The sequence below is a fragment of the Balaenoptera ricei genome, chromosome 8 (genome assembly GCF_028023285.1).
Source record: "Balaenoptera ricei isolate mBalRic1 chromosome 8, mBalRic1.hap2, whole genome shotgun sequence".
NCBI lineage: Eukaryota > Metazoa > Chordata > Mammalia > Artiodactyla > Balaenopteridae > Balaenoptera > Balaenoptera ricei.
Window position 1 is genome coordinate 106,872,238 of NC_082646.1, and position 23,236 is coordinate 106,895,473.

The window sequence follows — 23,236 nt, forward strand, 5'->3', positions numbered from 1 at the left end:
GATGAGGGTTTACGATCGCATGGGGTGGGCTTATCTCTAAGCAGACCTGAGTTGATCCAACCTCCCCAATCCTTATTCTCAAATCACTTAGTTCCTGCTTTACCAACAACCGAGGACTTTTTAGACGCTCCCTTGGCCAAGCGCCCTGGCCGAGAATTGCACTGTCACTTGCGACCAGCTCCCTGGGCCCGAGGACGAAAGGCGCAGGCCCGGGAGAGGCTGTGGCCAGCGGAGACTGACCTGGAGGGGCAGGGGCGGGGGCGGCGTGGAGGAGGCGGAAGCCGGCGGTCAGCTCTGCTCCAGCTCGATTGCCATGTCCCGCCAGGCGAAGGACGACTTCCTGCGGCACTACACAGTCTCCGAACCCCGGACCCACCCAAAGGGCTACACAGAGTACAAAGTGACGGCGCAGGTGAGGTGGGGCCCAGCGGGGACTTTGCCCTTTTAACAAGAGGGGGGGCCGTGTTTTACGTTAAGGCAAGACGCTGCTGGAAGCTCCCATTTTAGACGACAGAAATGGATTTCCCCTTTAAGGGGAGGTGCCGGTAGCGCCTTAGTTTACTTCTTTAGCCATCAAGGGGCGGGGCCATAGGAGGGCGCTGCCCTTTTAAAAGGGCGTGACGGCAGTGCCCAGACTGTGAGGTGTGGGTGGCCACGCGCAACGCGTGGCATCTATCCGTCAGGCTGTGAATTTAAGTTAACATGAATACTCTGGCTCAACTCAAATACTGGTTAGTTCTCCAATCTCTTGGAGTAAGTTTTGTCTATTGGTTTGTTTGATATTTACAGAAAAGCCCTTTAAGGAGTTGAATTACTTTTAATTTTAAAATAAATAATGCTTGTGGATGACTAAAAATTCATACAGGTCAAAAGAAATTAAGGAGTAAGTCTCTTCACACAGCAGGAAGTCAATAGATAAAGACTAAAGTTGATGTATGAAGCAGTAACAACGTTATAAGCATATATAAAGATGGAAGAAATCATGAAAAGAATTAAAAACAAACAGTATAACAGAGTATCTGTAGAATGATATACAATAACTGCCTGGGGAAGATTTTTCACTGTAAAATTTTAGTACTTTTACAATTTTGAAGTAGGCAAATATTAAACTGGTGCATTAATGACTATTAAAGTGAAGCAAAAATGTAGAGACTTCCAAAGTGATTTAGAAATTTATTTATTTGTTTGTATTTTTGGCTGCGTTGGGTCTTTGTTGCTGTGCGCGGGCTTTCTCCAGTCGTGGTGAGTGGGGGCTACTCTTCGTTGCAGTGCGCGGGCTTCTCATTGTGGTGGCTTCTCTCATTGCAGAGCACCGGCTCTAGGTGCACAGGCTTCAGTAGTTGTGGCGCGCGGGCTTAGTTGCTCCGTGGCATGTGGGATCTATCCGGGCCAGGGATCAAACCCGTGTCCCCTGCATTGGCAGGCGGATTCTTAACCACTGTGCCACCAAGGAAGTCCTCCTCAATGGTTTTTAAATATAGTTTCTTTTATCCAAAATATTTTAGGCAAGTCTGTTGTGAAAAGCAAAGTCCAGGGTTTCAGTGCTAGCAGTCCCTCCACAGGTCATGTCCCCTCTCTGAGCCTCTACTTCCTCCTCATCTTTTAAATGGGCATGTGAATCATGTCTGCCTTCCTGGGGTCTAGGATAATGAACAGATGTTTTGAAAACTGTCAGAGTTACTTCAAGCTGTAGGATTTTTTTTTTTTAATTATTATGAACGTAACATAATGGAAATGGAGTCTTTTTTTCCACCTCAGACACCAGTCTGCTCTTCTTGGGTCACAACCCCAGTGAGGGTTTCTTCTATGTCCGGGAGTGTTCACACACACAGGCTTCCTCCTTTAAGGGAGAAATGGCTCCTGGGACAGAACCTCATTCTTTAGAGAACTTGGGGTTCTTTGGTTTCAGAAGGAGATGCAGGGACTTGGCCCTTTGAAGGAACTGAGATAAAAGTTGGGCTGAGGCTGGAGTCCTCTAGACGGGCCTTTAGGGATGGAGCCTCCCATTTTGAGACAGGCTGGGGCCTGGGACCCTTTACTGGAGTGCCTGCACTTGCACCTAGACAAACAGAAAACAAAGAAACTATAAGGGGCTAAAAATAACTGCGTGCCTGCAAAGTCTAGGCAATTATGAACAATAAGATACAAAAAGACCACAAACCAGTTGCCGCTTCTGAGGTGCCTGGAGCAGAAGCAGGGTACTGCGCATGCTCCCTGCACACAGCACCACCAAGGGGGTGGGCAGACCACCTAAGCCGCCCCTCCAGCCCAACCCACTGATCCGCCCCTGCCCTCACCCCATTTAAGGAAACAGTCAACCCTCCTCGGAGACAGCGGATAAGGGCACATGTTACTTGTTTTCCATCCCAAACCAGTAAAGCCTTAGGTCCCAATGAAGCCTTGCCTGAATTTCTCAGCTGGCCTCATCAATTTCTGTTGATTAAAGAGTCCAAGGACCGGTAACAATTTGACAGATGAAGAAACTAAGGTGCATGGTAGAAAAACTGCTAAAAGTTACACTCAAAGCCTTAAAGCCAGGACACCTTGATACCACTGGCCAAAGCGCTCTGCCCCTCTGAAGGTGGCTAGGAGGTGGCTCCGATTTTACAGGGTGATGGGGTGTCTGCAATGTCAATCTCTGGTCTCACTGGTTCTTAACTTTCTTCCTCAGTTCATCTCAAAGAGGGACCCGGAGGATGTCAAAGAGGTGAGCCTCCTGGGAGGAAGGGACCATTTCGCAATTCCAGATCTGGAAACAGTAAAGGGACGGGGGTAACTCTGCCAGGAGACCAGCCCCCTTCCTCTCTGGCCCTGGGAGGAGGGGGTGCTGTGCCCTAATGCACACACAGTGTGGGGCCAGGCTGGGGGTGGGGAAGGCCGCTTCCTACCGTTGTTCAGCCCTGTCAAGTCACGTGTCCCTCTTAGGTGGTGGTCTGGAAGCGGTACAGTGACTTTCGAAAGCTGCATGGAGACCTGGCCTATACCCACCGCAACCTCTTCCGCCGCCTGGAGGAGTTCCCTGCCTTCCCCCGCGCCCAGGTGTTTGGTGAGTCTTGATCCCAGCTTTCAGGCCAAAGATGGAGAGGGCATTGAGCAAAGGGGACCCCTGCTGGTGAGGGCTGGATAGAGGGACTCTGAAACTCCTGGCAAAGACGTGTTTCAGACAGCTGGAAGGGCCCTTAGAGATAGATGGCCTCATTTGACAGATGGGGAAACTGCTCTGCCCTTATTGTGTGTCGAGCCCTTTAACATTCCTGTTCTCATTAGCCCCATTTTCAAGGTGAGGAAACTGAGGCTCAGGGAGATGAAGGGGCTTGACCTGTAAGTGGCAGAACCTGAACTACAAGCCACAAGCCAGTGTTTCCTCTAGACCTGCGCTTGTCCAGAAATAGCAGCCACGGACCACCTGTGGTTGAGGAGCACCAGAGATGTGGCTAGTCTGAACTGAGATGTGCTGTCTGGTCAAATACACACTGAAAAAAGAATGTAAACTATCTCAGTAATTTACATATTGATTACATGTTCAAATGAGAATATTTTGGATATACTGGGTTAAATAGAGTGTATAATTAAAATGAACCTGTTTCTTTTTACTTTTGTAAAATGTGGCTTCTCGGGAATTCCCTGGTGGTCCAGTGGTTAGGACTTGGCACTTTCACTGCTGTGGTCCCGGGTTCGAGCCCTGGTCGGGGAACTAAGATCCCACAAGCTGGTGCAGCACGGCCAAAAAAAAGAAAATAGGTGGCTTCTAGAAAATAGTAAATTATATGTGAGGCTCATATTCCTTGTTACGTGTATCTCTAGACTCACAGGAGATGTTCTTTTGTAGCAAGGTGAAAGCTCGTTCCTGGCAGATTATGCCAGGTAATGGGAAGTACAGCAGGCTACCCACCCTGACAGCATGATAACTAGCCCAGAGTTAAATAACTCTGCATGATACCTAGACCAGAACAGTGAAACTGTAAAAATGGGGCCACTTGCTGTGTGACCTTGGGTGAGTCACCTCCCCTCTCTAAGTCTTACTTTCCTCCCTAATACATCAAAACCACCTGTAATTATTTGTTTCCTGTTGGTTGCCCGCTTCCCCCTGTCTAGGATGTGATATGCATGAGGGCAGAGACCTTGCTTCTCTCTCATTTACCTTCTGAACCTAGCACATAGTAGGTGCTCAACAAACATCTGGTAAACGGATGAATAGGGAGATTGGTCACTCCTTGCAAGACCCTCACCCCAGACTGAGCCAAGGAAGATTCCTAGGAGAATGGGAAGGGGGGCAGTGGGCTCCTCAGAACCAGGAAAAGTGGCCTGGGGGCCAGAAGCCCTTGTGGGTCACTGTTCTCTCCCTGCCCCTTGTCCTGGCGGGTGCAGGCCGGTTTGAAGCCTCGGTGATCGAGGAGCGGCGGAAGGGGGCCGAGGACTTGCTTCGCTTTACTGTGCACATCCCCGCACTCAACAACAGCCCCCAACTCAAGGAGTTCTTCCGGGTATGTGTACCTGCTCTTCGCCCGTCCCCCGCACCTGGGAAGCTTACCTGCCCACCAGGCTGCACCCTGTGACTCCCCCTGGCTGGTCTTTCTCTCCTGAAGGGTGGGGAGGTGACACGGCCCTCCGAGATGTCCAGAGACGTGCATATCCTGCCACCCCCTCTGATCCCCACACCGCCCCCTGATGAACCCCGGGTGCAGCCTCATGAGCCCTGGTTGCCCCAGCCGCTCCCCGCAGAGAGGAGGGGCCTCGAGGAGTTGGAGGTGCCAGGTACATGGGGTGGGAGAAGAAGCCAGGGCTGGAGGGCCCAGAGCATGTGTATATGGGGGGTGGGGACCACTCCCTCCTCAGTGAAAAGCCTGGGGTGTTTCCCAGCTCCTCTACCACCATCCTGCTGAGGAACTCTGCACAGGTCATTTTCCTTCTCTGGGCTTTAGCTTCTTAATCTGTAAAATGGGCACAAACCCTAAGAACGGGCTTATCTATGCCTGTGGTTGCTGGAAGGATACAGTGAGAGGGTAATTACATTTTGAAAGCTGGGAAATAATAAAAGCAGGCATGAATGTCCCCAATGATCTGTTCCTCAGTGGACCCCCTGCCATCCAGCCCTGCCCAGGAGGCCCTGGATCTCCTCTTTAACTGTGGGAGCATCGAGGAGGCGTCCAGTTCCCCCGGCCGAGGCCCCCTCACCGAGGCTGAGCTTGCCCTCTTTGACCCCTTCTCCAAGGAAGGTAACAAGTTGGGACAAGTGAGGGGTGGGGCGAGGGGGGGAGCTGGGCAGGAGGTCCTTAGGGGCAGGGAGGCAGAGGCGGGCACAGCCACTGGCTGGCCTGCGCCTTGCCCGTGTAAATCTGAGAAAGGCGGCCCCTGTGGGCGAAAGGCAGCCTTGGTGAGAATTAGAAGCAGTGCCCTTTCCCCCGCGCTGGCAAGCTGGATGGTCCTGTACAGTGAGCAACCACGGAGGAAGTGAGCCACTTCCCACCGTGGCATCTTCTCCCTGAGAAAGCTGTGGAACCAGCAGGGTGTCACCGTGCCCCGGGAGGGTTTCAGTTCCTTTGCTGGAAGCCCGAGGTGGGGATTCCTGGCTAGCTCGGGGTCTGGCTGTAGATCTTCTGCCAAGAGGCCCTGTTGGTCAAGGGAGGGGAGGTCTGGGCTCAGAGAACAGCAGAGGAGGCCCCTGGAGCAGCCACTGACATGTGAGGGCACCAGAGATGGAAGACCCCCCATGGAGGCCCTGGTCCTGAGCTCCTTGTCAGATCAGGGACTTGACCATGCCAGGCTCTGAGACACGGGGTCTTTCCGTTTTAAAATTCTCCAAGTTTATGCTGTTACTACGACTGGGGTATTGAAGTGGCTGATTGCACTTCCGGATCATCATGCAGCAGTTTCATTTTGAATTCCGCAGCAGTCTTTTTAAGCCCATTTTGTTGGCTTCCCTTGGTGACCTCTTGGGCAGGCCCTTAGCTTTCTGGGGTCCGATCCAAATCAGGACCTCAGTCTCCCATCCACGTTCCCACCAGCTCAGGCCTGACTGCCCTTGGCCATGGTGACAAGGGTGTGAGGACTGTCCTTTTACTCTTCTTGTTCTTCTTCCCCCCCCAGCCCCGCTCCCAGGGCTGGGGAAGGGAAAGAAGGGACTGGAGGGGAAAGGCAAGAGTGGTGTCACCATGGCTGATGAACCGGCCACAGGTAAGCGGGCATCCAGATACTCTGCCTTGCCCCAGCCAAGCCCCCTGGGGTACCCAGTGCCCAGATGCTTGGGCAGGAGCCTGTCAAGACTCCTCAAAGGCAGCTCCCATAAGACATTCCCTTGGCCCACGGACAAACTCCTAAATCCTTGCCCACACCAGGCCTGGAAGTGCACTTCACTCAGATGCTGCCTCCTACCCTTGCCCCACTTTGTGGGCACCTCCAGCCAGCCTTTCACCATCGGAATTCTCCAGGCGAGGAGCCGGAGCTCGTCTCTCTCTCTTCAGCACGTACACCAGGCTCTTGAGCTCAAGTACTAGGGCGTCCCAAGAACTCTTCCGTCTTCTGCTCCATTAGCAACACAGGGAGGGCTGTAGTCCAACTGGGAAGTGAGATGTCACCTCCCCTTCCTGTAAGAGGCCCCTGGTCTCCACATGGAGTCCCTTGGATAGGGTTGGAGAGAGGCCCACCCTTCCCTCTCCAGGCCGGTGGTGTGCAGTGGTGGTTCCTAGTCCTGCACCTTCCCTTCAAAGGCCCTTTCATCAAAGATTCACCAAATCTCTAGCCTTCTTTTGTGTAAGCTATGGAGGGCATCTTTAACCATCTCTTTGCCAGTCCTAGAGGATATAAGAGCCCTTCTCTCTGGAATGTGCGAATACCTACCACCCACTGTCTTCACATTTGGGGGCCTCAGCTGAAATTGTAAGACCTTAAAAAAGCCTTGAGATTTTCTGGATCCATTATTCTAAGATTACAAGGCTTGGAGCATTTCTACCCTTGACCTGGCATAGTTGGTCTAGCATCCTTCAGTTAAACTTTATGGAGGAAATTCTTGGATTTATAGGTCAAGCGTAGTCAGGACGGAAGTAGAACCAGTGACCCAGAGCTTGCAAACTAATGTTAATGTGTACCTAAAGAAAGAATTAGGCTACATTGTACATCTGAAACTTACATAATATTGTAAATCAATTATACCTTGAAAGAAAGAAAGAAAGGAGGAAAGAAAGAAAAAGAAAGAAGGAAAGGGAAACAATGAATTAGGGAGGTATGGCTGTTTTTACCAAAGTACACGAACTCCACCAATCAAATAGATCATGGCTAGTGTGCTATGTACAAGTGGCTTTTGGATTGCTCAGGCACTGAAGAACCCAGGACAGGTTGGTGGGCAAGAGAGGTCTGGGGATGGGCAGCAGGCCCTGGGAATAGGAGGTCCAGTCTGTCTTGAGTCCTCCATATCTGATTGCAGAAGGCGTAGGCCCCAGTCCTACCCACATGGGTGAGCTGGCAGCATTGGAGGCAGAATCTGAAAGACTGGACCAGGAACCCTGGGAGCCAGGAGGGCAGGCGGAGGAAGAGGACGAGGAAGGAGGACCCACCCCTGCCTATCTGAGCGAAGCCACAGAGCTCATTACCCAGGCCCTACGGGATGAGAAGGCAGGCGCCTACCCTGCAGCTTTGCAGGGCTACCGGGATGGTGTGCACATCCTGCTTCAGGGAGTTCCTGGTGAGCGGGACTGGAGGGTGGAGGGTCAGGCCTGGGGTACTGGATGGTGCAGTGAAGGGAGAGGAAAGTAAAAAACAAGCAAGTCAAGAATCAGAATTGCTCCTCACTGACCAATTGTATAACCTTGGGCTGTTTCTTTACCTCTTGTGGCCTCAGTTTTATTTGTAAAATGGGGAGAATATATCTGCCTCCCAGGGAGCAGGGAAAGACACATGGTGATGCTTTGAACTGTAAGGGGCTAGACCAGGGGTTCTGAACCCAGGTGCCTCCGCTGAGCCATTCTGTCTTCACAGGTGACCCATCACCTGCCCGCCGGGAGGGTGTGAAGAAGAAGGCGGCTGAGTACCTGAAGCGGGCAGAGGAAATCCTGCACCTGCATCTGTCCCAGCTCCCACCCTGAGACGGGAGAGGACCCTTTCCCAGGACTCTAGCTCCAGCACTGCCAGCCACCCTCTTCTCCTCTCCCTGGTGCCTGGCCTGATCTCCTGGTCTTGTAACTCCAGAGGCCATTTCTGTGTGTAACTGGACCAAGAATGAGACAAATAATGAATTCTCAGCTCCATGACCACACCTGCCACCTTGGAATCAGGGACTCACACGTCTGATCCTGCCTGTCTCTATCTTGATATGTGAGCAGCAGCTCTGGTCCCTAGGCTCTTTGTTTGTCCATCTAGAACCGGGGTCTACAAACTACGCCCCGCAGCCAAATATGGCCCACTGCCTTTTTTTTGTAAGGCCCACAAGCTAGAAGAGTTTTTACTTTTTTTTAATAGTTGAAAAAATTCAAAAGAATAATATTCTGTGGCAGGTGAAAATTACATGAAATGTAAGTAACTAAAAAATAAAAGTTTATTGGAACACAACCAGGCTCGTTTGTTTACGTGTTGTCTATGGTTGCTTTTTCACTACACCAGCAGAGTTGAATAGTTGCAGAGTTGACAGGTTACGACCTGTAAATCCCAGAACATTTACTGCTCTGGCCCTTTGCAGAAAAAGTTTGCTGACCCCTGATCTAGAAAATAGGGAGAAGAGTCTCCAGAGAAAGATAAGAGAATGACAGCAAGGCCCCTTGAGCCCGGTTATTGGGTGAAGAGGAACCAAAGCGGGTGCACGCACTTCAAGCCCAGTGGTTCAAAGCCAAACCGTGATGATTCAGAGGGCTGGAGCCTGGGAAGGCGTGGCCCCACTCCTGCCCCGCCTCTCCTACAAAGCGATTGGTTGCGGAAGGGACTACAAACCGGTGCATCATGGGAGTGCCCCAGACCGCAGAGTTGCATGATGTGCGGGCTTTAGCTGGGCCTGAGCGTGAGGAACAGTGTTGACCCTGAACTACAACGCAGAGCATCTCGGGAGGCCTGCTCGAAGATCTGTGGGAAGCGACAGGACTCGGTGAGAGAACGGCGGTGCCAAACGGGCGACGGGGATGCTTAGACCAGGGCGGGGAGGCGGGCCCGTCGGGGTCGGCCCCGCCCCGCCTCCCCTGAGCCTCCGCCGGCCTTGGCGTGCTCTCCCGCAGGATGGGGCGAGTGGCCGCACCTGTCCACCGGATGCTGAGCGCCCATCCTTCCCCCCGAGCCCACCCATGCCCGGCTACGAGCTGCCCGTGGGCACGTGCGTGGACATGTGTCCGGCCGCTGAGCGCGCCCAGCGCGAGAAAGAGCGCCGCCTGCACCGCTTCGAGGTAGCGCCGGGGTGTCGCGGGCACAGGCCCCGAGCCGATCCGCAGCGCACAGTGAAGGAGTACAGCCGGCCGGCCGCCGGGAAGATCCGGCCCCCACCGAGTCTGCTGCGTCCGCCGTCCGTGCTGCTGGCCACCGTGCGCTACCTGGCCAGCGAGGTGGTGGAGCGCACCGACGCGTCCCGCGCGGAGGTAGCCAGCTTCGTGGCGGACCGCTTGCGCGCCGTGCGGCTGGACCTGGCCCTGCAGGGCGCGGGCGACGTCGAGGCGGCGTTGGTGCTGGAAGCGGCGCTGGCAGTGCTGCTGGCAGTGGTGGCGCGGCTCGGACCCAGCACAGCGCACGGGCCGGCGGACCCGATGTTGCTGCAGGCCCAGGTGCAGGAGGGCTTTGGTTCTCTGCGGCGCTGCTATGCGCTGGGCGCCGGGCCCCACCCCCGCCAGGCCACCTTCCAGAGCCTCTTTCTGCTCTATAACCTAGGTGAGTCGGGGTCCCCGCGATAGAACAAGGGGCAGGCGGCCCTCTGTGAGGACAGTGGAGGCCGGGAAAGGAAGGAGAAGCTTTAAAACCTCACCAGTAGCTCCCTTTCCATCCCTGCCTCCTAAATGTGTATCTCAGCCAATGCACAAGATGCACGGAGCCCCTACTTGGACCTTCTGGCCTGTCTCTTCCCATTTTTGGGTCTCAGTTTTCTCGTTACAAAAGTGGAGGGGATGGGGTTAGAATGGGACAGTTGACCTAGATAGTGGTTTTCAAGCTTTTTTTTAAACCTCCAGTTCAGTCAGTGTTACAAAGCAGCCAAGAACACATATGCTAACAAACGTATCTGAAACAAAAGGTTCAAGACTAGATCTTTTCTATGGATGGATGGTTCATTTTAATAAATTCTATTTAATTGTAATAAAATGCTGTTGACTTCACAACCCACTAATGGGTCAGAAGCCTCAGTTTACAAAAAGTGACCCAAGTTTCCAGTGTCGTGATTCTCCTTGGAAGAGGAGCAGAGGCAGAATTTGAAAAAATAATTGCCTCACCAGGCGGACAGAGGAAGGTGTGGCAGAAGCAACTCCCAAACCTTGGGGCAGCTAGGGCAGTGGAGAAAGGACTGGGCTGGAAGTCAGAAAACTCAGATTTGGTTGGGTCAAGTTCTACTACATACAAACTCTAAGGCAGTCTGAGGCAAGTCATTAAATTATCTGGGCCTGTTTCCTTCCTCGGTAGACACTGCCTCACTTTATTATGAGGACCCAGACTATTTGAAGGGGTTCTGGAACCTCTGGCAACAAATTCTGATATGGCTTAGGAAGGAGCCAAGGGGGAAAGGGGGAGGGAGGGTGGGCTTGGCCTGGGGGAGGGGCGTGGCCAGACTGGGAGGTGGGGGTGGGGTGGGGAGTGAGGTAGGGTGATGAGCTCAGTGGAGGGCCCGAGGACGTGGCGTGCCTGAAGACCCGAGCAGGTGGGAGGGGAGATAGGGGGAGACCTAAGGGGATGGCACGGAAGGCGGGCCTGCTCCAGAAGGAATCAGCGTCCTCATTCAGGCTTCCCGCCCTCACAGGCTCGGTGGAGGCCCTTCACGAGATTCTGCAGCTGCCCACTGCCCTGCGTTCCTGCCCGGCCCTGCGCACTGCCCTGGCAGTCGACTCTGCCTTCCGCGAAGGCAACGCTGCACGCCTGTTTCGCCTGCTCCGGACCCTGCCCTACCTGCAGAGCTGCGCCGTGCAGTGCCATGTGGGCCGTGCCCGCCGGGGAGCCCTGGCCCGCCTCGCTCGTGCCCTGAGCACCCCCAAAGGCCAGACCTTGCCCCTGGGCTTCATGGTCCACCTGCTGGCCCTGGATGGGCCCAAGGAGGCACGGGACCTGTGCCAGGCCCATGGACTGCCCTTAGATGGACAGGAGAGAGTTGTGTTCCTGAGGGGTCGCTACACTGAGGAGGGGCTGCCACCTGCCGGGACCTGCCAAGTACTGGTGGGGAACAAGCTTGGAGGGCGTACCCTGGAAGAGGTGGTCACGGCAGAGGAGGAAGATGAGGCTGTGGACAGACCCAAGTCTGCGGCATGAGGAGGGCTGTGCAGTCTCCCAGAGCCCCAGGACTGGGGGCTGAAGTGCTCAGGTTTCTTTTTTCATGATTCCCACACAGTAAAAGGAACTCGTTGGGCATCCCTAGTGGCGCAGAGGTTAAGAATCCACCTGCCAACGCAGGGGACACGGGTTCGAGCCCTGGTCAGGGAAGATCCCACGTGCTGCGGAGCAACTAATCCCGTGCGCCACAACTACTGAGCCTGTGCTCTAGAGCCCGCGAACCACAACTACTGAGCCTGTGAGCCACAACTACTGAGCCCGAGCGCCACAACTACTGAAGCCCGTGCGCCTAGAGCCCATGCTCTGCAACAAGAGAAGCCACCGCAATGAGAAGCCCACGCACCACAACGAAGAGTAGCCCCCGTTCGCCGCAACTAGAGAAAGCCTGCACACAGCAACAAAGACCCAACGTGGCCAAAAATAAATAAATAAAATAAGTCTAAAAATAAATAAATAAATGAAAGGAACTTGTCTTGCAGGGACAACAGCTAGGCTCAATTTATTTGGGAAGGGCAGGGAGGAGTTGAGACATGCTAGGGGCGTGGGGGGAGAGGAACCCAAATTGGGTAATGCCCTATCCACCCTGGCCTCAGTTTCCCCACTGGTCGCTGAGGAGTAGCTCTGGTGGTCTCTGAGTTGACATCTAAGGTTGGCATTATGCGTCCCATGCTCACCCACCCACCACCAAGAGCAGTTGGTGGTTTTGCCATCCCCACCATCCCTATCTCCTGTTCACCCGCTGCCAACCAAGAGCCAGGAAGAGGGAAAGTTTCATCTGGGGCTTGTCACTCCCTTCAAGTGTCTGCACTGGTGGGGCCCTGAACTGTTGCCTCAGAAGTTTGAGAGGGTCCTGTGGTTGTGCCCTTTCCTAGCATCAGGAGAGACGGGGACACACTCAAAACTGGAGTGGGAGAGGGTTAGGATAAAGGGTGGGGATGGGAGCTGAAGAATGAGGGCTAGGGTCAGAGGTCAGCCACAGGCCTCAGGGTGGCTGCTGCGCCCTCCAGGGCCACCACCAGGATGCTGAGCTGCCTCTTCACCTCAGCCCAGGCTGCAGAGCCGGGGCCTGTGTTCATGGCCTTGGAGCAGGCATTGGACAGGCCCGGGAACGTGGCTGCAGAGCCGGTGCGGGGTGCCCAGAGCACATGGCTGACAGGAGAAATGGGGGAGGATCAGGACCATTCAGGGACCAGGAGAGAGGGGAGCTTCAGCCTGGAAGAGCTCCTGTATACAGCTAGGCACAAAAGCCCCTCTCCACTGGGGGTGCGAAGAGATGTAGGTTCTAGTCCCAGGGTGACCTTCACCGATTTGCCTCCCATCCTTTGAGCCTGACTCTCCAACTGTCTCAAGGGACGGGGTTGTGCTCTAAAGGCCAGCAAAACTGACATTTTCCTCCCTCCGGCGGGTGCCCATTACCCAGCCTCATCTCACTGCACCTCCCAAGAGCTTCAGGATAGGCTCACCTGTAGTAGCGTTCCTCTGGGAAGGCTCGCGAATTCAGGAAAGCCCGTTCCAAGAGCATCAGCTGGTCATTGAGCATCCGCACCTGCAGGGGGCTGGAGGTGACAGGGCCCTCTGGTCACCCTACAGCCAGCAGCCCAGCTGCCAGCCTGCATCCTGCCCTGGATGCCGCCCTCCCAGACAGCTGCTTGCAGCCCTTGCTCACTCGGGGGTGCCCTTCTGCAGTGCTGATATGTGTTGGCCCAACACCGTGGCTGCCTCCTCAAACTTCTCCACTGCGGTCACCAGAGGTCCTGTGGGGAACAGCCAGCATCTTAGCCCTGGGGGTGCAGGGCTCCCCATGCCCCAGTGTTGGGGGGCTCCGTACCCAGGCTGATGTTGTGCTGCTCCAACAGGCCACCAAGGTCCTGCTGGGCAGCCTGCAGAAAGCTGCGGAGGGTCTCGCTGTAGTCACTGACATTAAGAGGCAGGAAGAGGCTGTCACTGAGCCGGAGAAGCACACTACCCGCGGTCTGGGCCACGGCCTGATGGCTGCTGAAACCTTGCAGGAGGGGCGACAAGGCCAGGGCTCAGTCTTCAGCCCATCCTCCTCCAGCCTCAGGATGCCCCTTGCCCTCGTCCTCACCAGGGTCCACAAACTTGTCCACGTAATCAAAGGTGTCAAAGGCTGTGTGGTAGGTAGGGTAGATCCGGGCTGAGGTCTTGCTCTGGGGGAACAAGACCCAGAGGTGACAAGCTTGGGATGGGAAGTGGAAGGAAGTGTACAATGTAGAGACGTTATTTCAATTCAATTGTCACCACATCTGTGAGGAAGGTTCTAGGATTCCTACTTTACAGAGGTGGAAGCAGGCTCAGAGAGGTTAAGTAACCTTCCTGACATCACACAGCTAATAAGTGGCAAAGCTGGGTCAGGTGCCAGTTTCCCCTTTCAGATGAAGGAGAAGAACCTGGGGTTTGCAGTCAGACAAGAGGATTCAAATCCCAACTCCACCACTCAAGAGTGGTGTAGCCATGGAGGGGAGAAAGGGCCTTTTGGAGCATCAAACAGGGAGACAGGCTGGGCACTCTGCATCCCTTATCTCATTTTACCCTCAGACCACCCCTGTTTTATACTGTTATTTAATCTATTCTGAGATAAACATTTTAAGATCTCTGGAATCAGGATGCTTCTTACAGTCAGTGTCATCCTGCAACTAACTGACAGTGCTTTTTTTCCCTCCTGAATAGTGCATATCATAACAGTGCATCTTATACTCAGTTGTATCTTAAATTTGATAAAATAACATAGATGAGAGTGAACATGCTCAAGAGAGGTAAAGAAACTTGGCTGAGGTAGCACAGCTACTGAGTGATGGAGCCGGATGCAGTTTGCACTGGAGCAGCCCGAAGGAGAGGAGGGGGCTGGTGGAGCAAGGAACCGGGCTGGGGGATGGAGGGGTGTCCGCTTACCCGGTCATAGGTGTAGGCGATGTCCATGGAGGAGATGCCCAGGAAGTGAATGAAGGGTGCGTAGTCGCTGCCCGCACCCAGAGTGCCCAGGCTGCGGGAAGGAAGATGGTCAGGCTGCAGGGCGCTGGGCCCGCTCACCAGCCCGGAGTCCCCATCCCGGCCCTGGGCTCACCTGGGGACCAGGCCGTACACCGGGCTGCTACGGTTGGAATATCGGATCCAGTTGTCATAGATGCTGAGACTGCTGGGGCCTGGTGCGGGGATCTGAGGGGAGGGGGATCCAGTCTCGGGGCTGGCCCCTCCGCAGGCCCAACGATCAGGCTGGTCCTCCGCTCTGCCCACCCGAGTTTCCAGCCCACGCACAGTCCTGCGTGTCCTACAAGGCCCACCCCGCAGCCTCAGTCCCACCCCCAGCCCCTCTAATAAGTTACCAGCTCCAGCTCCGCCTACCCCGTGTAGCCCCGCCCCGCCCCGACCGTCCTCCTCCCGGCCCAGCTCCCAGCCCCTCCCATTTCCACCTGTTTGGTTGCAGAGAAGATGACGCTTTGGACCGGGGGCGTCCCCTGCGCCCTCAGGGTGGCATTGGCTGTGAGGGGATCCGAGAAAGACTCTATTCGGGCCCCGCCCTTTCGTTTCCCTCCTCCCCGAGTAAGCCCAGCCGCCCCTCATACCAAACACCGAGATGTCCACGTTGATGTAGGCTACGGCGCGCTCCTGCAGCTTGCTGAAGAGCTCCTGCAGGTGGATGGGACCCCGTCAGCCCCGCGCTGCCCTGCCCCGGAAATCCCCTCGAGCGCCGAGCTGCGGGGCTCGCTCACCTCCGTGAACTCTGTGGAGCCGATGAGCCCAAACTCCTCTGCCCCCCAGCTCGCAAACACGATTGATCTTCGGGGACGCCAGGTGCCTGGGGAGGGGGATAAAGGGCTGGAGGGCAAGATCCCTCGGATCCTGGGGTGGCTTAGGGGGAAGGTTGAGGATGTGGAGGGGAGGGAGGGCTGGAATGGGCGGGGCACAGGCGACTGGAGGTAGGTCCTGGCACCTCCCTGGCCAAGCCTTCCCTGAGGCTCCATCCTCCTTTTACCAGCGCCCCTCCTCTGCTGTGAAACCCCCCCCCCCCAACATTGTCGCCAACACCGATCTGCCTCCGTCAGGTGGTCCCTTCTGCCAGAATGCCCTATCCCCCTCTTCTCTCTGGCCGTGCTGATTAGAGGTCCCCCAACTCTCCTCCGTGCATCCTATGCAAAACTCTCCCCTAATCGTCTTCACTTGGTGATGATACGTTCACATTCTCCTTAGAGCGTTATCCATACTGAGCCAAATCCTTACAACACGTTGTGAGGGACAGACTATGACTGTCTCCATTGAGGAAACTGAGCCATAGAGAAGTTTAATGACTTGCCAGGATTACACAGCTGGTAGGCAGCAGAGCCAGGGTTCAAATCCAAGGCCTGGCTCCAGAGTCCAGGGGCTTAACCAATGCCCCACATTGCTTCTCATAGCTTCCCGCAGCCTGGCTTCCATCTCCAGTCTCTGTGCCCTCGCTGCTCTTGCCACAGGCCTCAGCCACCTCCCGGAAGCCTCCGAGGTCCTTGCTTGCCCCCTCACCTCCTTCAGACTCCCCCTCCCCCTCCACGGCACTATGGGCTCCTGGCTGTGCTCCCATCTCTGGATGCAACTCGGTCCCCTTTGATCATTCCTCATCTTTTTGTTTTAAACCAAAAATTTTTAAGTATAGGGACTTCCCTGGTGGCCCAGTGGTTAAGACTCCGCGCTTCTAATGCAGGGGGCCTGGGTTCGATACCTGGTCAGGGAACTAGATCCCTCATGCCGCAACTAAAAGATACTGAGTGCCACAACTAAGACCCGGTGCAGCCAAATAAATAAAATTAAAAAAAAATTTTTAGGGCTTCCCTGGTGGTGCAGTGGTTGAGAATCCGCCTGCCAATACAGGGGACACGGGTTCGAGCCCTGGTCTGGGAAGATCCCACATGCCGCAGAGCAACTGGGCCCGTGAGCCACAATTACTGAGCCTGCGCGTCTGGAGCCTGTGCTCCGCAGCAAGAGAGGCCGCGATAGTGAGAGGTCCGTGCACCGCGATGAAGAGTGGGCCCTGCTCGCTGCAACTAGAGAAAGCCCTGGCACAGAAACGAAGACCCAACACAGCCAAAAATAAATAAATTAATTAATTAATTTTAAAAAAATTTTTTAAATTTTATTTATTTATTTTTGGCTGTGTTGTGTCTTCATTGCTGCGCACAGTCTTTCTCTAGTTGCAGCGAGCAGAGGCTACTCTTCGTTGCAGTGTGCAGGCTTCTCATTGAAGTGACTTCTCTTGCTGCAGAGCACGGGCTCTAGGTGCGCGGGCTCGAGAGCGCAGGCTCAGTAGTTGTGACGCACGGGCTTAGTTGCTCCGTGGCCTGTGGGATCTTCCCGGACCAGGGCTCCAACCTGTGTGCCCTGCATTGGCAGGCAGATTCTTAACCACTGTGCCACCAGGGAAGCCCTAAAAAAAATTTTTAAGTATAAAATGATACATGCTTGCAATGAAAAATTCCCATTTTTTTCTGCCAAAAATGCATAAGATGAATCTAATCAGACAAACCCAAATTGAGGGACAGTCAACAAATTAAATATCAGGATCATGAAAGAAAGAACAGCTAAGAAACTATTACAAACGACCCATGCAACTACTACATGTGCAACGTGTGATCCTGGATTTGTTCTTGGACCAGAAATTTCTTTTGCTCTAAAAGTTATTGGAACAGGGGCTTCCGTGGTGGCGCAGTGGTTAAGAATCCGCCTGCCAATGCAGGGGTTCGAGCCCTGGTCCGGGAAGATCCCACATGCCGCGGAGCAACTAAGCCCGTGCGCCACGACTACTGAGCCTGCGCTCTAGAGCCCGCGAGCCACAACTACTGAGCCCATGCACCACAACTACCGAAGCCCGCACGCGTAGAGTCCGTGCTCCGCAACAAGAGAAGCCACCGCAATGAGAAGCCCGCGCACCGCAACAAAGAGTAGCCCCCCCTCGCCTCAACTAGACAAAGCCCGCGTGCTACAACGAAGACCCAATGCAGCCAAAAAAGTAAATAAAATAAAGTACTTTGCCCATTTAAAAACAAATAAAACAAAAGTTTTCAGAACAATTGGCAAAATTGTTAATTTCCTGATTCTGAGCATTGCACTGTGGTTAGGAAAGAAAATGTCCTCATTTTTAGGAAATATACAGCTCTGCCACCTGGTCCAGCTGCTGCTTCCCACATGCTGTGCCCTCCACCTGGATCTCCACCCCTACCGCTCCCAGAACTGCTGCCTCCCTGAGCTCTGGCTTGCATCTGGAAAGCCTGGTAGATATTTTTCCTTATAGCACGTTTCACAGTTGTCATTACAGCATGAACTCTGGTGTTCACTGGGGGATGTCCAGTGCCTAGAACTGACCTGGCACATAGTAGCCATGGGGGACATATGTGTTGAGTTGACGATTGTCTGTCACCCCTGCCTCAACTGGGCTGAGACTCCCTGAGGGCAGAGCCTGGGCACTGCCTCGCTCGAGGCCACATCTGGCCTCGCTTCATTGGAGAGGCCCAGGAAACCCTCAGAAGGTATTGCACAAGTTCCCTGTACCACACTGGGCTACTCGAGCGAGGCCAGGGCTGGTGTCCATGCACGTCTGCCCCCAGGGCCCTCAAGCTTCGCCCAAGTGGGCACTGGAGAATGAGAGAGAGGAGGGGGGACAGGACGCCCAAAAGCTCAGGGAGGACTGGGCTGGAGGTGACCTCCTGGGGAGAGAGTCCCTGGACCAGGGGAGCAGGATCCGCTCACCCTTCTTCAGCAGAGTCCCCAGGACGCGGGAGAGCTCCAGGAGGACAGCAGTGCCACTGCTGGGGTCCACGGCCCCGTGAACCCAGCTGTCCCGGTGGTTTCCATACAGCACGTAGCGGTCTGGCGGGAGGAGCAGAGTCAGACACCCAAGAGGAGGAGCCAGGGTGGGTAGAGGGGGTGTGGTCAGGGGCGCTCAGAGCAGGGCCGGGTCCTGGGGGCGCAGGCAGCAGTGAGGAGGCGCTCACCAGGCTCCACGGCCCCGCGGATGATCCCCAGGACGTTGGAGGAGTTCCGCAGCTCCAGGCGGTTGTAGACACTCACGTTCACCTGGCTGGGGGAGTGTAGGGATGTTAGGAGTCTTCCCCTCCACCAGTGTGGGAGAAACTGAGGCCCAGAGCAGGAAAGAGACCTGGCAAGGTCACTTGCCCAGAAATACCGGGAGAGACAGCGAGGCTAGAGCCCAGCTCTGCTGATTCCAATTCTCCTTTGTAGTCACTCACTTATTGGATACCTAGTGTATGCCAGTAGCGTACCAGGCTCTGGGCGATGACTGAGACAGACATGGACCCCACCCTCGTGGGGCCTCCCTCTCCTGAGGGAGGCAGACCCCAAGGAAGTGAACAACTGCAGGCAGTGAAGGGGCTCGGGAGGACACTGACAGGTATCTGGTGGCAGGTGGGGAGGTTAGTGCTGGCCAGGAATGACAGAGCGTGGGGAAGGATGTTCCCATCAGCAGGAACAGCAAGTGCAGAGGCCCTGATGTGGGAAGGAGCTTGGTGTGTTCAAGAGAGGGGGCGGCTGGAGAATGGAGGTCCAAGATGAGGTGGTGGGGGGACCCCACAGGGCCTTGTGGGGCACGCAGCTGTTTCACAGGCTTCCCCAAAGACAAGACAGATATTCTGGAATCAAGGAGGGGTTGGGAGACAGGAGAAAGGGAAAGGCCAGGCCTTGAAGTGAGCAGAGAGGAAACCAGGGGCAAGGAAGCATAACAAGGGAAGAGAAGGGGAGCGTTGGGGGAGGAGGGGGCCCCATCTCACCTGCCTGCTGGGAAGATACCATCAGAACGGAAGCCGGGCCCCAGCTTGTAGTCACAGCCCAGGGCTCCCTGCCAGGCAGCCGGGGCTGAGGTTCCCTGGAGGTTGCTGGGGAGGAGGGGGAGGCCCATCAGAGCAAATATGGGTGCGGGGGTTGAAGTTAGGGGGCCACTGGAGAGTGGGCAGGAGACCCCAGGGCAAAAGCTCACCAGAGAAGGACTTCTGCATCCTTGAAGCCAATGGGCTGAGTGGGAATTGGGGGAAATCCTGAGGCATTGTCAGAGTCCAGGCGGAAGGAGGAGGGGTTGGCTGGAAGGTAAGGAGTCAGGGGGTCCCCAAAATACTCAAAGTAGGAGCCTCGCTCCACCCCCGAGGGAGGAAGTCCCCAGGAGTGCGGGAAGGTCTCGTTCGGCAAGCTTTTCCCGTCGTTGATATCTGCAGGGTCCGTGTACACCAGCACCCCAGCCACCCCATACTTGGCAGCATTCACAGCCTGCAGAAGGCAGAGGAGACTGTGTTTAGGGGAGGGGCGAGAAGGGGGCACATCTTGTTCCTCTTCCTCCCTCCCTCACTGTGGAAGCCAGGACAGATCTGTCTTCCCACCGGCAAGATGATACACAAGTCATTTGTTGCTGTGCTGCTTGAGACAGCAAAAGACTGTTGAGCCTAGGCAATGGCTCATCAATCGGGTCATTAAATAAACTGAGGTACCCTACAGTGGAGTACTATGCAGCTGTATAAAAGAAGGAGGATGTGCTCCTAAACCCATGTTCATATGAGCCCTGTTCATAGTAGCCAAAAGGTGGAAACAACCCAACTGTCCATCACTGATGAATGGATAAGAAAAACCTAGTATATAACGTGCAAAGGAATATTACTCAGTCTTAAAAAGGAGTGAAGTTCTGATACATCAATGAACTTTGAAAACATTATGCTAAGTGAAATAAGCCAGACACAAAAGGACAAATATCACATGATTCCTCTTATGTGAGGTACCTAGATGAGGCAAATTCATAGAGACAGAAAGTCAAATAGAGGTTACCAGGGGCTGCAGAGGGAGAATAAGGGAGTTAGTGTTTAATGGGTACAGAGTTTCATTTGGAACCATGAAAGCATTCTGGAAATGGATAGTAGTGATGGTTGCACAATATTGTGAATATCCTTAATGCCATTGCATTGTACATTTTAAAAATGGTTAACCTGGTAAACTGGTAAAATATATGTTATATATATTTTAGGACAGTAAAAACAAAAAAGTACATTAAAAAGAAAAAAAATCAAGGACAGAGTTTATGTACCAATTGAGAATGATCTTCAGGATGTATTAAGGTGAAAAAAGCATAGCTCAGAGCAGTATTGTATGCTACTTTTATATAAAAGGAGAAGTAAGTAAGAATATATCTTCATATGTTCTTCTTCCCAAAGAAACTCTGGATACATATCCCATAAACAAACAAACAAGCTACCTTTTGGGAGGATGGCATTATGAGAAAACTTTTTCACTCTGTACTTTTTTTTTTTTTTTAACTGGAAGTTTCATAATCTGTATAATTCCACCACGCCTGTTCCCCTTTCTTTTCTTCTCTTTTCTTTCCATTTTTTTACCTCCAGCTCTTATCATGGGCACATCTTTTATTTATGTATTTATTTTACTTCTTTTTAAATTGTGATAAAGTACGCATAACATGAAATTTACTATCTTAACCATTTTAAAGCATACAGTTCAGTGGCATTAAGTATATTCCTACTATTGTGCTACCATCACCTCCATTCACCTCCAGAACTCTCTTCATTTTGCAGATTTGAAACTCTGGACCCACTAAAGACTAACTCCCTAGTCCCTGCTCCCACTCTATACCTCTTTATATTTAAAATAAATAAGTAAGTAAACATTTAAAAAAACACAGACATGTAACCCTCAGTCAAAATTTTGTGTTGAAAAGAAGCAAGTTGTTGAGGAGGGGACAGCAGGAGGGATTTAAGTCGAATGTTCAGAAGAACTACTTCACAGGAGGACTTAGACTTCCAGAATATCAAAGCTGAAAAATTTGCCCAATTCCTTTATTTCCCAAGGCTCAGGGAGGTTAGGGGAGATATCCAAGGTCACACAGCACCTAAGTGTTCTTTGGGCCAATCAATGGGCTAGAGCCTGGCTGGGCAGAGTGCCAAAGCAGGCCATTGGTGGGTGGAAGGAGTCCTTCACCCTCTCCTGCCCCGAGCCCAGGGCTGGCCTACCCCTCAGCCCTGCTCCATCCCCTTCCCTCGCACATCCTCCTGCCCACTGCCAGCCCCCCTCCCCACCCAGCCCCTTGCACTGGGGGCTGCTGCTTACCTTAGCCCTGCGCCCTACACCCCCATAGCGGGTCAGGACGATGCTATCTTGGAGTTTGATGCCCTGATGGTATAGCTCCATGAAGTCTTCTTCCGAGCCCCGGTTGGCATAGACGAGGAGGCCCTGTTCCCCAGAGAAGGTGACCCTTAGAGCCAGGCCCAGGAAAGAAGGGGAAAGGCTGAGTGGCAGGAGGAAGGATTTAGATTCTGTCCCCCAACCTCGCCTAGAGCTTATAAGCTCCCCAAGACAAAGTCACACCTGGTTTGCTCTGTGTCCAGGTACCCTGTATCAGGTCTGGCTTTGAGCAGGGCCCATTAGTGTTTGTTGAATAAGTGATGGGCAAAAGGAGTCGTAGTGGAGTGTGGAAGCAAGTAAATTCTGGGTGGGGCTGAGCCCCAGTTGAGGCGCTTTTCTTCAACTGCCCCTGGGTCAGGATGGGAGCAGCTGGGGTAGGAGCCAGCGGGAGCTGGGCCATGGCAGCAGGGAGGGGGTGTCCCAGGCCCACCTGCGGGGTTCCGGGGGGAGCATAGGCAGCATACGGTGGCACCACATTGGGGTCCCCCTGCTCCCCAGTCAGGTTCTCTTCACTTCGTTGGGAGGAGAAGAGGATGTCCCCAGCAGGACCCACTGTGGAGAGAGGGCAGTGTCCGGGTTGGGCCCGGCGGCTCCCCCGGCCCACAGGCCTCCCCAGGCCAGAGCAGGACCTCACCAACATCCGCACGGTTGGGCTGCTCCTGGCTGGGGAAGGACAGCAGCACTTCGTACTCAGAGGTCCCGGCTGAGTCCAGGCCTGACTCCGGGTCCTGCCAGCGCCGCAGTAGCAGCTGCACCAGTGCCTCATCCCGGGGGCTGGTGGCCAGGTGCGGCTCCTTGGAGAGTTCCCTGCAGGGTGGGCAGAGGGAAGGGTGGGCCCAGGGTCAGGGAGGAGCCTCTGGCAAACAGGAGGGGCACACGGGCAGGCCTCTCACCTAAGGTTCTCCCGGATCCTGTTGGCATCGAGCTGTCCCATGACAGCCTCAAGGATCTCCAGGTCCAGGTCCTGGGAGGCTGAGGCACTGGGGGCTGGCAGGTCAGTCCCCTTGGGGATGGCAAAGTGGCCCAGGATGATCCCCAGCCCCAAGAGGGCAGCGGCCCCCAGCACCCCTCCTAGCACCTTCACGCACTGCATCCTGCGGAGTCTTGGCCAGCTGCTGTGGCTCCTTATAGATGGGGTGTCAGGTCCAGTTAACCATTACCTAATAGGTGGCCCTGCCCTTTGGCCACTAGCTGGCAGGGAAAGTAAGGGAGTGTCCTGCAGGAAGGGCCAAGAGCTCTTCACATCCAGCTCGATTTCTGCAACATTCAGTTGGAAGAGACCTCCAAGGGGCATCAAACCCATACGTGGACGCTGAGGCTTGGAGAGGGACAAAGTTTCACCCACGGTCTCCCAGTAGGAGAGGCCAAGGTAGGACTAGAACTCAGCCCCTGTCTCCAGAGCGGGGCTGGGCCTGCTGCCCACCATCCCTGCCCCTGTTTCCCTGGTGTCATTCCATCTCCAGCACATCCAGCCCTGGCTACTTGACTGGGTTTTAAGTTCAAATCCCATCCTCTGCTAGACGTAAGTTGTGTGACCTTAGGCAATTCACTTAACTTCTCTGAGCCTGTTTTCTTAGCTGTAAAATGGGATAATAGAACCTATTTCACAAAACTGTGGTGCTGTTTTCAT

At 54.1% G+C, this 23,236-nt stretch overlaps 3 protein-coding genes across 5 annotated transcripts; 2 read left to right on the forward strand and 1 right to left on the reverse strand.

Annotated features, from left to right (window-relative positions):
* Positions 1-206: 206 nt before the first annotated feature.
* Positions 207-8,541, forward strand: SNX15 (sorting nexin 15). 2 transcript variants are annotated; one of them, XM_059931955.1, is made up of 9 exons: positions 207-412; positions 2,672-2,707; positions 2,926-3,046; positions 4,369-4,484; positions 4,587-4,755; positions 5,073-5,216; positions 6,088-6,174; positions 7,421-7,678; positions 7,972-8,541. In XM_059931955.1, the coding sequence occupies exons 1-9, from the start codon at positions 314-316 to the stop codon at positions 8,076-8,078; spliced, it is 1,137 nt and encodes a 378-aa protein (XP_059787938.1). In that variant the 5' UTR covers positions 207-313; the 3' UTR covers positions 8,079-8,541. The 2 variants fall into 2 exon arrangements, with proteins under 2 accessions (XP_059787938.1, XP_059787939.1); XM_059931956.1 differs by lacking the exon at positions 6,088-6,174.
* Positions 8,542-8,942: 401 nt separating this feature from the next.
* Positions 8,943-11,907, forward strand: SAC3D1 (SAC3 domain containing 1). 2 transcript variants are annotated; one of them, XM_059929801.1, is made up of 3 exons: positions 8,943-9,067; positions 9,195-9,834; positions 10,910-11,907. In XM_059929801.1, the coding sequence occupies exons 2-3, from the start codon at positions 9,261-9,263 to the stop codon at positions 11,410-11,412; spliced, it is 1,077 nt and encodes a 358-aa protein (XP_059785784.1). In that variant the 5' UTR covers positions 8,943-9,067; positions 9,195-9,260; the 3' UTR covers positions 11,413-11,907. The 2 variants fall into 2 exon arrangements, with proteins under 2 accessions (XP_059785784.1, XP_059785783.1); XM_059929800.1 differs by having other exon boundaries at positions 8,943-9,834.
* A 7-nt stretch (positions 11,908-11,914) lies between these two features.
* Positions 11,915-22,699, reverse strand: NAALADL1 (N-acetylated alpha-linked acidic dipeptidase like 1). The gene is made up of 18 exons (XM_059929799.1): positions 22,500-22,699; positions 22,241-22,413; positions 22,037-22,158; positions 21,532-21,654; positions 19,409-19,692; positions 19,203-19,307; positions 18,411-18,496; positions 18,166-18,285; positions 15,162-15,247; positions 15,015-15,078; positions 14,862-14,929; positions 14,516-14,607; positions 14,344-14,434; positions 13,520-13,601; positions 13,262-13,435; positions 13,100-13,187; positions 12,897-12,989; positions 11,915-12,582 (listed from the first exon to the last, which is right to left on the reverse strand). Exons 1-18 carry the CDS (start codon positions 22,697-22,699, stop codon positions 12,396-12,398), a joined length of 2,238 nt encoding a protein of 745 aa, XP_059785782.1. The 3' UTR covers positions 11,915-12,395.
* Between the last annotated feature and the right edge of the window lie 537 nt (positions 22,700-23,236).